The 12,867-nt window shown below is 37.0% G+C and overlaps 3 protein-coding genes across 4 annotated transcripts; 2 read left to right on the top strand and 1 right to left on the bottom strand.

Moving 5' to 3' along the window:
- Positions 1-240: 240 nt before the first annotated feature.
- On the top strand, positions 241-3,595 carry LOC145223553 (meprin A subunit alpha-like). Its single transcript, XM_080089960.1, has 12 exons — positions 241-306; positions 376-418; positions 665-736; positions 1,439-1,557; positions 1,620-1,729; positions 1,932-2,107; positions 2,166-2,268; positions 2,350-2,465; positions 2,532-2,687; positions 2,843-2,987; positions 3,059-3,198; positions 3,402-3,595. Exons 1-12 carry the CDS (start codon positions 241-243, stop codon positions 3,593-3,595), a joined length of 1,440 nt encoding a protein of 479 aa, XP_079946086.1.
- A 172-nt stretch (positions 3,596-3,767) lies between these two features.
- Positions 3,768-4,598, top strand: LOC145225347 (meprin A subunit beta-like). Its single transcript, XM_080092033.1, has 3 exons — positions 3,768-3,983; positions 4,074-4,182; positions 4,295-4,598. Exons 1-3 carry the CDS (start codon positions 3,804-3,806, stop codon positions 4,492-4,494), a joined length of 489 nt encoding a protein of 162 aa, XP_079948159.1. The 5' UTR covers positions 3,768-3,803; the 3' UTR covers positions 4,495-4,598.
- A 2,443-nt stretch (positions 4,599-7,041) lies between these two features.
- LOC145224028 (transmembrane protein 168-like) lies at positions 7,042-12,749 on the bottom strand. 2 transcript variants are annotated; one of them, XM_080090444.1, is made up of 14 exons: positions 12,644-12,749; positions 12,014-12,148; positions 11,658-11,805; positions 11,232-11,398; positions 10,900-11,089; positions 10,539-10,729; positions 10,230-10,380; positions 9,719-9,788; positions 9,555-9,659; positions 9,336-9,435; positions 9,045-9,273; positions 8,847-8,933; positions 8,564-8,757; positions 7,042-8,493 (listed from the first exon to the last, which is right to left on the bottom strand). In XM_080090444.1, the coding sequence occupies exons 3-14, from the start codon at positions 11,687-11,689 to the stop codon at positions 7,877-7,879; spliced, it is 2,133 nt and encodes a 710-aa protein (XP_079946570.1). In that variant the 5' UTR covers positions 11,690-11,805; positions 12,014-12,148; positions 12,644-12,749; the 3' UTR covers positions 7,042-7,876. The 2 variants fall into 2 exon arrangements, with proteins under 2 accessions (XP_079946570.1, XP_079946572.1); XM_080090446.1 differs by having other exon boundaries at positions 7,042-8,484.
- Positions 12,750-12,867: the final 118 nt, after the last annotated feature.

Raw genomic sequence — 12,867 nt, 5'->3', positions numbered from 1 at the left:
TCATACAATTCTGATGGGACACCCACGTTTCAAACGTTGTTTAATAAAGGAAAGTTTGGTTAGAACCTGTAACGCAAAACGATACGCAAACAATGCATAAAAAGAGGCGTGATGAATCATATTGGTATTATAGATTACACTTACACAGCACTTCCTTTAGATGTTGTTAGCATTGTTAAAGACATATGGTTTACGATTATTAAAGAGGTCATTTGATATATTTAGCAGTCGCAAATCGAAATGAAGAAGTATCTGTATGGCAGACTTCTTATTTTTGTTCTAATTTATCAACTGCCTCAGTTTCAAGTATGTACTTACTTTTAATTTTACTCGTTTGGGAAATAGATTTGTATTGAATTTATTTTTTTCTTGCAGACAAGTTTTATACCGAAAAGACTTGGAGGAATGGACTTGGATGGTGATATTAAAGTTTATTCCTTGAAAACAGATTCCTACGACATAGTTTTTTGACTTAGACATAAAACTACAACTGAGCTGATTAAAACCTCCCGTTCGAAAAACCTTGTAGCCTACCAATAAATCAATTAAAAATGTTGTGAATGCTCATATGTTATACCACGCTACAACGTGGCATGCCACAATAATCACAAAAGTTGAATATTTTGTGCAAAAAAATTGTGTTAATACTTAAGTTGTGGTGTAGGAAACAACCCGAAATCCAACAACATTGATGTCGACGCTGGTAACAAAAGACGAATTACAGAAATTAACAAAGGTACGGAACTGCCATTCAGAGGCTTGCAAAACTAAGTATAATCATTGCGCAATGACGTCTTGTAAAACTTGCTCTGCTTTAATTCGGCCTATTGATAAACTGATATACAACAGGCATTTGTAAAATAACTGGGCTTGACAAAAGCTTTTCGTGTTAAACTGCTGAGTAAATTGGCCTAATATTAACTGTCATTAAGATCAGTGCTCTTCAACCGGTGTGCACGGCACCAACGAAAAGGTATACAAGGGTGCACTACAAACTTTTAATGAGCCATTAATATTTGACTTTCAGGATATTATGAATAAGATGTAGGTTTAAAATGATGTATAACCCAGGTAAACTTTTTTAATGTTTTATCCCCGTGTATAGTTTGATAGTGTCTGTGTTGCATTCGGGTGATGTTACGATATCGAGTGTTGGCTTTTTCGCCGATGTTTCATGGAAAATTCGCCAACATATGCTTGGAGTTAATTGACAAGATGATATGCATAACGATTTTTCATTTCGCTTTTTACCTGTTTACCTTTTCAGTAAACAGGGTGCATGAGTTCGTCACAACAACTTTAAGGGTTCACCAAACCAAAAAAGGTTGAAGAGCACTGATTGAGATCACCAAATCAAGAGATGCTTACATCCATTTTGAACTGTTCGCTTCACATGGTCATTAATTTAGATTTTAAAGAACGTGGAACATGTTTTTAGATAATTTTCTTCATGGCAATGATATTCTGAAGGAAACTGCAAGAAACGGTCTTATTGACGAGAACACTAGATGGAGCAAAAATATTCCGGTCCACTTCTCTGATCAGCTTTCGCTTCTGGTAACTGAATAAAACATATCAAGTACTAGCTTAAATCAAAACATTTTGTGGTGATTTCACAGGCCATTGCGACCATTTTGGATTCGATCGAAGATCTTGAGCTTAAAACAGGTTTCAATTTTGTCAACCAGTCCGTTGAAACCGACTACATCAGCATAGCGCCACTTAAAGGGTAAGTGGCTAGGTGCTCCTTTTAAGGAACATGGTAATAATATTTGTGAATAGTTAAGGTAGGGGCCCTGAGTGCTTATAACATAATATGAGGCAAAAAATGAAACTGTTGGAATTTCACATAAGTATTTCCGAAACGTTCGTGTATAGACTGTGAAAATACCACTAAACCAATATGTTGAAAACAAACCTATCAATTTCAGGTGTTTTTCCCGTGTTGGACGCCAAGGTGGTGCTCAATCTCTTTCAATCGGAGCCGGTTGTGAATTGATAGACACTGTACAACATGAAATTTTGCACGCTCTCGGTCTCTTCCACGAACAATCGAGACCCGACCGCGACGATTACGTCATAGTGCAGTTGGAAAATGTTGAAGAAGGTAAATCGTAAAAAAGCAACAGAAGAAATCTAAAGTGAACACACATTTTTTACATTAGACAAACGCCATAACTTCGATAGAGAAGAAGTTAGCCTGGTTGATCATCAGCGGGTTCCATATGATTACAACTCAATCATGCACTACACTCAAAACGAGTTCTCGTGGGTTGCTGCTAGACACTGTATCGTATTACTACTGTATTAATACTAACATACATTTATGGTGAACATGTTATGTTTTAGAATTAATGGATCCATATCGATAGTGACACTTAACCCCGCGTTTCAAAATGTCATCGGGACAGGACAAGCTATGAGTTCTGGGGATCTGACAAAAATTCGCCGGATGTACGACTTTGGTGGGGGTGGACTGTACAGCATATTGATTTTAAATCTAATGTACTGTAAACATTTGTATGGCGTAGGCGATACACAGCGGTATTCGTACTTTTGCAATTTTGAAGACAATTCGATATGTGGGTATGTAGCGGAAAACAGCACAGGTTGGATACGTCACTCAGTCTCCACAACTTCACCCACTCTTCCGCAAAATGATGCAACGTTTGGTCGGGCTGATACCGGTAAACACAATTGAGAGTCATCAGAAAATATTGTTTTGCGTGGTTTAGGAATATATTGTTTTAATGTTACACCAAAGAGTCGCCAGTGACGCCCAACACCGTTGTTTTTATGCGTTGTAGGAGTTGTAATTGCCGCTATCTATTTCTGTTAATAGGAAGCATCCTGGTTGCTGCAAGGTCGTCAAGTGCTTCTATCACTTTGGTGAATGTTCGTACCCCTTTGCTGAAATCCACTGTCAGCAAACAATGTCTTGATTTTTCATACTACATGCACTCGACAAGCACAGCAATAACTTTAAAGTGTGGATGCTTTTGATGTGAAAGTTTTGGCAAAAAAGTTTAGGTTGATACAATAATTTATATTGTTTCAGTGTAACACTGGAGTCAACTACTTCAAGCAATCTTGGTCAAATATTTACATTAAATGGAGACCAAGGACAAATGTGGAGGAAAGCTCGAGTGACGATGTCAGCTCCTTCCGAGTTTAAACTCCTCTTTACAGCTACAGCAGGTTTGTTAGTTTACAGAAAAAGGAGATTTCTTCCTGTGAGTTTAACCCAAACACCAAAATACCTATGTTTATCTTTAAAGTTAAAAAAGTCAATAATATTCAACCAAGTCACTTCTGCGTACAGTAAATTGTTTTTTGATATAAAAACTTTTTAGTTCTTTCGAAAACACAACGATTAGAGTTTTGCAAATACAACCTTTTAGGTTCAGCTGATGTTGTTGCGATTGATGACGTCAACGTGATTGACAGATCGTGTGAAACTGGTTTCTTCACCCTTGAAGGTTTTTCTGAGAAGCTAAATACATCCAGTAAAGGAGACGGTTTTAGAAGTCCTTTGATGTATACAGACGACGGATATGCTTTTGTTCTCACGGTAATACGATGTTTTTATCTTTGACAAGGGTTTGGTACTAGAGATAAAACTACAGTTTTACAGTAGCATGGCGAATTTTTGTGATCTGTATCTGTATGTACACATAAGTCCTACCAAAAGAGTGTTTAAAAAACATCGCTAAGAACGAAAAAAAATGTCGACAAAAACACCATGAGGTCTTTATCCTTAGATTTACCCGTTAGGAGACAGCAGGTCATCTGACTCAACTTATATGTCCGTGTACTTTCACATCGCTCAAGGAGTAAATGATGATCAGCTTGATTGGCCGTTTCAAAATAGATACATCAAACTTTCTCTCGTTGATCAAACTGCCGACGTTCTTCAGCAAAGTAACGTTGTTTCAAACTTTCTCACAGACACCAACTCGAAACCTTGGGGACAACCAACCACGGTAATATGTAAACATATTAACATGTTTTGTCGAAATTTGTTGCTATTTTTTAAGTAGAACTAACCTGTTTTCCCAATGATATCTTTGCAGGAATTTAATAGTGGATGGGGCTATAGGGCTTTTGAGGCGGTGGACAACGTGCGTACTATGAAGTCGTATATCAAACACGATTCCATTATTGTATCTGTTCAAGTTACCGGTAGGCGAAATTTCAATTTACACACGATTGTCTACAAAACTATACCTGCTTATATGATTAAATTACACTTGTACCCTTTCACTTATGAAGTGACATATGTTTTTTTATACAGACATGACAAACTGGACGTATTTGCAAGCAGCCCAAACCACGACGCCGAGAGCAATGACCACGACCACGACTACGACAACAACAACAACAACTGTTTCCATGACTATGTCAGGTGCAACAACCTTGGATACGACACGCTTAAGATTTTGGAAATGTTGGTGGCAAGTTGTGTTGCTTTCCTCGTTCTATTTTTTAGATTGATTTGATAATGACTTTTGTATTTAACTTATAATATATCCGAAAAAACTGTATCTGATAAAAAAGCATGATGACTTAATTGTAAATAGCAAATAAACTATGCTGCATTAGTACATCAGTGTGTCAATTTAATAGCCAATCGCCTCGTGCACGTAAGGTTGGGTTATTAGTTCTAAATCTGTATCGACCACTGGTGTTTCGGAAGGCAAGAAACTTGAGCGAAATCCCAGAGAAAAATGTTGGTAGAAGTCACTCAAAGCCGCTAAAATCGAATAAAAATGGTCTGACGGCTAAAATGAACTAGATAGAATCGACGACGACCAGCATAAGCAGGCCAGGTAACCGGCGAGAACAAAAACAAAACAAATTGTAACAGTTTCGGAGAGTCAACGCCACAATAACCCAGTGGAACTGCAACAAAAAAAACGTAAAGAGTGCTACGTAAATAAGTAAAAGGTTGGAAAATGTAAAACTAATGGGACTGCTGGTACAAGGATTACTGATTTAAAATCGTCAACATATTATTATTTGTATTAAAGTTTAACAATTCTTGTCGCTATAGCCACAAAGAATAATTTAGCGCTAAATGACACCTCAATTAATGCAGATAAGGAAGTTTAAAATTTAAATGATACCATTAGTATAAAACAAATTGCCAGCGAAGTTGAATAAAACGTATTCATTTTATTGAACAGACGTTTCGACAAAAACTTATGTCCTTGAACCTTTCTCTATATTTCACTGATGATGACAAAAGTTTTTGTCGAAACGTCTGTTCAATAAAATGAATACGTTTTCCTAAATGATACCATTTTAATCTTTATTGAAACATTAAAAATCACTCAACCATCTACCCACGTCACATCTCCTGTGGTGTGTTTGCAGGCTTTGCACCACAATCCCCTGTGACGTAACAATACCCTTGTAATTTCTTTCTCTGTGCTTTGCTTTTGGCGATTTTGTATTAACTTTAGTTTGGACCACGTGAGTTCGTTAGTTGCTGGTTTGAATTTGCAAACTTTACGAGAAGAAATTGAAGTGACTAAATAAAATTTGTTTGTCACTAATAGATCGTAATGCTAAATTTATAACTCAGATGAAAAGGAATAATGTTGCCTTTACAAGGTGAGCTTGGTTGCAATAAGGTTGTCCAATTTACCGTATATTTGAAGTACACGTTTTTATGTGTGTACAATGCTTTCTGATGATATTAAGCTATGTATATATGTGATACCCTGGTAAGCCTTTGCCGACATACAATTATTTTATTCGGTATCCCATTTTTGAGTGTATGTTTTGTTTGCAGAAAACCGCGTTGAACTTGTTTGATGTGCTTGTAACCATACGGCGTGTGCTCAGACAAAATTCACGAGTTTCCAGAAATTGGGACTTCTAATCCAAAGTACACATAAAACACAAGTAGTCCAACCCATTGTTTCGCGATAGAGCTTCATGGACGCCATTTTGTGTCCAAATTAATACAGCAGGTATAGGGAAAAACACATAAATTAACTGATTTTTACAAACTAGTGGGCTTTAACGCAAATTTGAGTAGCCAAAACGAATAAAACTTTGGGGTTCTAACATTTAAGCGTGATAATGCTCGCTGAACGCAAATAGTTAAAGTTTACATGAAAATTAACTGGCCAAATGTACATGAAAAACAGCAATTTAGCTTTTAACATTGCGTTGAAATGTTAGAACCCAAAATTTTCATTCAATTTGGCAAATCAAATTCGCGTCTAAGCTCTCCAGTTTGTAAAAATCAGACAATTTATGTGTTATTTTTCTTTCCCTGCCGTGTCATTTTGGACACAAAATGGCTCCATAGGCTTTATTCCGTAACAATAGGTTGGGCAACTTGTGTTTTGAATACAGTTGTCTAGTGTAAATTCCTCACTTTACATTTATATTTCCGCTATGAACGGTCTGCAGTTTATTGATTATTCAGAAGAAAATCATTTTTCCCAAAAAATATAAATACGATCATCATAACATAACGATTGTTTACGCCAGGAGGCACTGAAACGAGAGTCGTTAATTTTGAGCCTTTATTGTAGATTCTGTTTTGGTTGCCATTCCTTACATTAGCTAGTTCCCTAGACATGTACAGACAAAAGTACGGTGAAAATTCCATGGTTTTTGCCGAGTGTAATTGTTTTGACGAGACATTTATGGGGCCCTTTCCCCTTTGCTGCAAAATGACTTGTTAATTTTTAGTGTTTATAATACTGTTAGGGTTTTAACTGTTGTAAAAAGGGCTTGGACAGCAACATCAAAGAGAAGTACTATTTGCTACTTCTTTAAAATGTATGAAAATATAATGAAGTAAAAAGAATATGGACTTTAATTTGGGTTGATCAAAACCCTAATTTGGGTTAAAGCTTTATACTAATTTAGCTTTAAGAATCTAAAAATAATCCCCCCATTCTACAGCGTAACCAATTCCCACAAACACGTGTGTAGGAAATGGAGTATAAAATGGAAATATATAGGAAAGCCACCTGTCTATAGTTAAGTTCTGTGAAAAGAAGTTCAGATGGAATGAACCCTCTCTAAAAGCTAAGCAAACAGGGATCTATATTTATTGCGATCTCATTGTTTAGTAGCAGATGTGGTTGCTGTTTAACTTTGCTAAACTGATCTGGACATTTGAATGTGCAGAAAAGTAGTTGAAGGTCAAATTGAAAAACATCAAATTCAACTTTTGATGTTGATTTACCAGCTTACGCTATGTCTGGTATGAAAGTGTTTCGTTACGTAGATAAAAAGTATATTGAGAAGTACAAAATAAAACTGCACAAAATCAGTTTAAGGAGCAGTCACATTTCGTGTTCCAAATGACAAGAGCACCGACATCTAATTGCATTGCAGACATACAGTAGTAGCAGTACATGTGAAATATTGTCAACACGCACTTGTGTTTCAAAACTGTAATAAAGATTTGAGCTATTTTGCGTCAAGCTGGTAGGTACGTTATGAATACGGTTCAGTCATTTTCCTTAAAAAGTTGTGCAGAAAAGAACTACATTATAAGATTAGGGAGTTTGTAGTATAACAGTAATGGAGTGTAATAATGATGCACAATCAATCAAAACCAATACAAAGTCACAGTGGCAAGCTAGCTGAGCCGTGTGGAACTAAACTTCGAAGTTAACAAAAAAACAGCAAGTGCTTTATCTTGCTCACAGTATTGCTATCTCAGCCCCAAAACTACTTATTGCAGTGTTTTTCTAAAGTTCGACAAAAGTCCTCTAACCTACAAAGGTTAGAAAATGCAGTCATAGAAAGTTAATTTGGCCACAGCCTGAAAAAAAGTCAAGGGTTTGGCTATTTTCAGGAAAATAGGGTTGGTATGGTCGCGTTTCCAGTAACAACAAACCCTTCATGATCGAACCAGCCTAAACCCATGCCCGGTGTCAAGAGTTTCTGGCGGTAACCAGCGCATTTTCAATCGCCTGTATCGGCGTCCGGGAGCGCCAAGCAGCCTCACTAGCCGTAATCTCGCAGCACAAGTCGCTGACAAACTCAGACAAGGGCGACAAACAGTAGGATAGTGAGATCCCCAGTGTTTGGCCAACGAGTTTCTTTCGTCATTTAAAGGAACTTTCAGGGCGAAGTCCGTCCATCGACGTGACGTCATATAGATTGGTCGTATCACGTGATTCGTGTCGTCGGATGTTTGCCAAGCGCTCAATGCCTCCGACAAGCCGTTTGTGACGTCACAGTTCCATTGCACCCACTCCGATGTGAAGACCCCCGGCTCTGGAGGAAGGTTACCGACCATAGACTCCACGTCACCCGCTGATGACGTCAGGCGACACGTTTGAATAGCAACGTAGTCGTACTGTAGGTTGCTTACCGTTTTGATCCACGGTTGGGATGTGACGATGTCAAAAATCAGGAGAAGTCGAGAATTGGTCGGTCTGTTGTCCAGGCAACAACTGTCCCGCCACATCTCAATCACGTGATCAGGTGTTAGTGCTGCACCATCTGCATATACTTTACTTCAGTGATGCTACTAAATTTAAGTTTTAAAATACTTTCTGTCTTGTGTAACTGTAACCCCTACCTCCGAGAACTAGAGAACCATCCTCGTTTGTAAGTCCGCTGTAGTAAAACAGGTAAGTGTCATAACGAGCGTCGCTTGAGTCTTTAACTTTCCTTGCGAACAAATCCGTCAGACGCTTTTCCGCGGTGGATGGCGCAATGCCACTAGTGACGTAATCGCAGCCCAAGTTTTCGATCAGATACAGTGCAAAGAACCTGACACACAAGCACTTTTCGTAAATTTGCAACGTTTAACGATATTCATAAAAAGAAAGAAATGCTAACAAACCTGCATAGAAACTCACCTGTGAAGTGCCGTAATAAGGCTTGTTGCGCGGTTGTTCTGTTTTTCAAGTGATCCGGCCGGTAAGACTGTTACTGGTGTGTTAGGACTAAAAGCACAAACTTGCAATTCAGAACCATGGACATTGGCAGATTTAATCAGGTTAGAACCAGCAAAACAACAGAACCGCGCGTGTAGCAAACCACAGACGACTACTTACTTGACAACAGTGGTGGGAGTGATTAATGCATATGCGGCGCAAGTACCACCGAGTTTGACAGCTAATTCCCGGGTCCGACCGTACGAGCAGGATTCTATACCAAGTACTACTAACAAAACTGCAGGATACAAAGCCTCCTCGCGCCGCCAGCAAACCGCCCCAAACATGAGGGTGGTCAGAAACGCGCATGCAACAGTCTGCTGACCGATCAAACAAATTTGTCGCACGCCTGCAGTAAACATACAAATGATTTGAAGAGCAACTTCAATTGTTGTAATGCCCAATACCGACCTCTGCTGGACATTATATGCGATAAACTTGTACCGCTTGCCGATGAAGGAAGCTTGTGCATAAATTCATTACATTCGGCGAACTTTCGACTGAGCAGCACCTAAGCAATTTAGTTTGATTACACTGACAAAAAAATACTTTGAAGCATTGCTGTATCAAAAAATAGTGATATTGGGAACGTCCTTGATAAAGTAAACCCAAATGCCAGGTGCAACAAACCTCTGTAGCAAAGTATGCAGAATGCATACATAGCCAGAAAACCCCACTGACACCAACAACAGGAACAACAACAACCAATTCATATTCAGGATGGAGTCGTACAACCTAAAGAAAAAATATGACATTCGCTGTTTGGAATTCAAAGTGAACATAAGTATACTTACATAAAATGCCAGTGCACAGAATCCAGCTTCTACAAGAAATATAGTGGACAGTGCTACGAACTGCATACACCTGAACAAAAGTTGGGCATGACAGTAAAGTTCAGGGTTGGACATATTCAAAAACTATACACACACATAAATACACAGGAGCAAAAAATACAACACAACACAACTGGTTAGTGAACAAATAGTAGTGTTGCTTATTACTAGCAGAGTTTTAAGAGTTTAACTAATCTAATAAGAAAGAAACTTGTGTAATCTAATAAGAAAGAAACACTTATTTGCGTCAAGTAGTTGGTATCATGTTTAATAAGAAGGTATATATTGTATTACATTGATTCTACAAAACTATTTTACAATACTTGACTTCATTTGAAATCCAAAAGTCTCAACTGGCCGAACAACCTCTATTTTTTGGACAGCATTTGGCCATAACAGTCATTCGGTAAATCACAAAATATTTTATCATGATCATTTGTTAAACATAAGTGACTACAAATCTTAAGCTTACCTTCCCAGTTTAAATGAACAGGACCAACGTTCCACTGCAGACAGTGGGGAAAAGTAAAAATCAACAACGGGAATGACAAACAAGCGGACATGGAAACTCACAAGTGCATAAGGATTCAAAGAAGTTGGAAAGTTGTCAAACACTGAAATACCTACATCATAAAAATATGTTGACAATTTGCAAGTTTTGTTTTAAATGACCAAATAAATTCTGAAATGCCATTATTAAAAAAAACTCTTTGTGTACATTTTTAATCTGATACATTAAGCATATAGATCCTTATAGAATAAACAACATAAAGAAACTTACCAGATATAATGATGAAAAGTAGAACATAGGCAAATGCGAGCATACACTTCATTCGCAAGTTAATAATGGCAATTGCGGAAGCTATAACTATTACCAAAAGCTCAATGTTGGTGTAAAGATTAAGAAAGAAAGTTCCTCCGAGTACAAAGGCCAACAAACTCAACACTTCAGTGGAGGATAAAAACATGGAACTGAAAAAGTTTGCAGTGAGAAAAAATGTAGAAAATGTATATGCCCTGCTTTGCACTGAATAATTAAGGTTTCAATATTTGTATCTTATGAAGCACAAAAGAAATACACAAAATGGAAGTAAATTGAAAAAATCTGACCCCACTAATCAAACAAAATGTACCATTCCTACCTGTAGGTAACATTTTTGCAAAAGCGATCCAAAAAATCACAACAACACTTAATTGCTGTGCTTGTCATAATGAGCATGTCTGCCAGACGGTCCCTGTCATCATACCACCATGTTCTGTACCATTCTCTCCCAAATGTTAGTAAACTAAGCAAAACACTCCACCAGAAGTATGACACGAGTAAAGAATAACCTGCACATAAAATAAAAACCTCTGCAAAGGTACTGGTAATAAAGCTGGAAATTATTAGCCACAGAAAAGATTCAATCAATGTCAAAATATATGCATGATATCAAATTTTAACAATAGTCAATACGTATAAATTAGCACTCACCAGAATTTGATGCAAAACAATACTCCAAATAAATGGTAACCAAGCTCAAAACAATAAAAGCAGCAGCTATACTTAACGTCACAGTGCTAGCTTCATACAACCAAAGGTTTGACAGAACAACAGATAATGCCACAACCAACAAAAGACCAGGTAGTGTCTTTAAGTATCTGGAACAATAAAATAAAAACATGTTTCACTTAGCTTAATAATCTGTAGGAGGATCTTTCAATTATCATACTGTATTTGAAATGAGTAAATCTATGGGTTGATCTGATAATATGACAAAAAAGAATAAATGCATGACAAACAGGTGAAACCTATGTTCTCCTGCAAGCACAGGCCAAGGATGGAAGGGGTAACATATAAATGTGTAATATTCCCACACAAAGAAATATCACCCAAATCAATATGCAATGATCAACTAACCGTATTTTGTCCTGGAGTTTAACGGTTGTCATTTTGCAGCTTTTACATAAATTTTCACTAAATGATGTGTAATAGGATTGAACTTTTCGATGCCAAGTGGTTGACTTGGACTCACTGTCAAGATGGTAACTGCCAACAGTTGGTTGTTCTAAAAGCAACTCATGTTCATAAACAACTGCCTGTATGTTATATTTGAGTTCAATTCTAAAAAATATGTATGGTTTAATCCCTATAAAAATTTCTACTAGGATAAAATAAAGAGTAAAAACTTACATCTACTTTGTTTATTTTACACTTGTGTTTTACAGGTCAATTTGACAAATTATAGTTGATTAATTGCCAATAAACTTTCTTACTTGCATGAAATGGTCTGGTAACAGATGAATACTTCACTTTCCACAGCACATTTCCTTTTTTTAATTTTCTCTGTGATGATTCAAGTGCTCCCAAACTGTATGATCTGGTTTTGTAGGCAACAGTACCCAAATCTTCTGCAGTAACATTATAATTTTTTAAATTCCTCATTATTACACCAAAATGCAGTTGCCAATAAACTTCAGGGCTACAGTTTGTAAAACTGCTTGGGCCAAAGTTGAGCTAGATAAACTTAATCCACTATGCTGACCCAAGCTGTTTGTGCTCAAAGTCCAACAACAGTGTGTGTAATTAAATCGGCTTTTTAAGTTAGTTGTCTTTTCTGATTAATGTTTTCTTTGCTAGCAGTTTTCATGTTTAACTACATAGATTAAGGAGATGCAGCAAAAGCTTTCTTTAAAACCAGGCTAGGAAATGTTTAAAGCTTTCTTTAAAACCAGGCTAGGAAATGTTTATTGTAAAGAGTGTTATTTATGCAAGTATGTGCACTGTAATGCTTTAAAAGGCCAGAATGTTATGTTACAATCAAGCTTTTCAAAAAAATTCAATTGTTGGTTACTTTTCTTCAATACAAAAAGATTGCAAAACAAACTTTCTTTTTTACTACTTACTTTTAATCCCCAAAAGTCCATGCAAAGGTCAATTAATAACGCACAGTCGCACACTAAACCTGTATTATTTAATGACTACATTAAAATTCAAAATAAGTATAAAGAACTGGTGTCATGCTACCATATTGCAAAGACTACGGGTAATGGTTAAATGGTAAACTAATTTGAATTTGAGTAGTTGACGAAATTGACACTCAGCGTACTCATCTATTTCTCAATGCTTG

The sequence above is a fragment of the Phallusia mammillata genome, chromosome 4 (genome assembly GCF_965637545.1).
Source record: "Phallusia mammillata chromosome 4, kaPhaMamm4.hap1.1, whole genome shotgun sequence".
In the NCBI taxonomy this organism is placed as follows: domain Eukaryota; kingdom Metazoa; phylum Chordata; class Ascidiacea; order Phlebobranchia; family Ascidiidae; genus Phallusia; species Phallusia mammillata.
The sequence above is the reverse complement of the archived record's forward strand: the minus strand, read 5'-3'. Positions and strand labels throughout refer to the sequence as shown.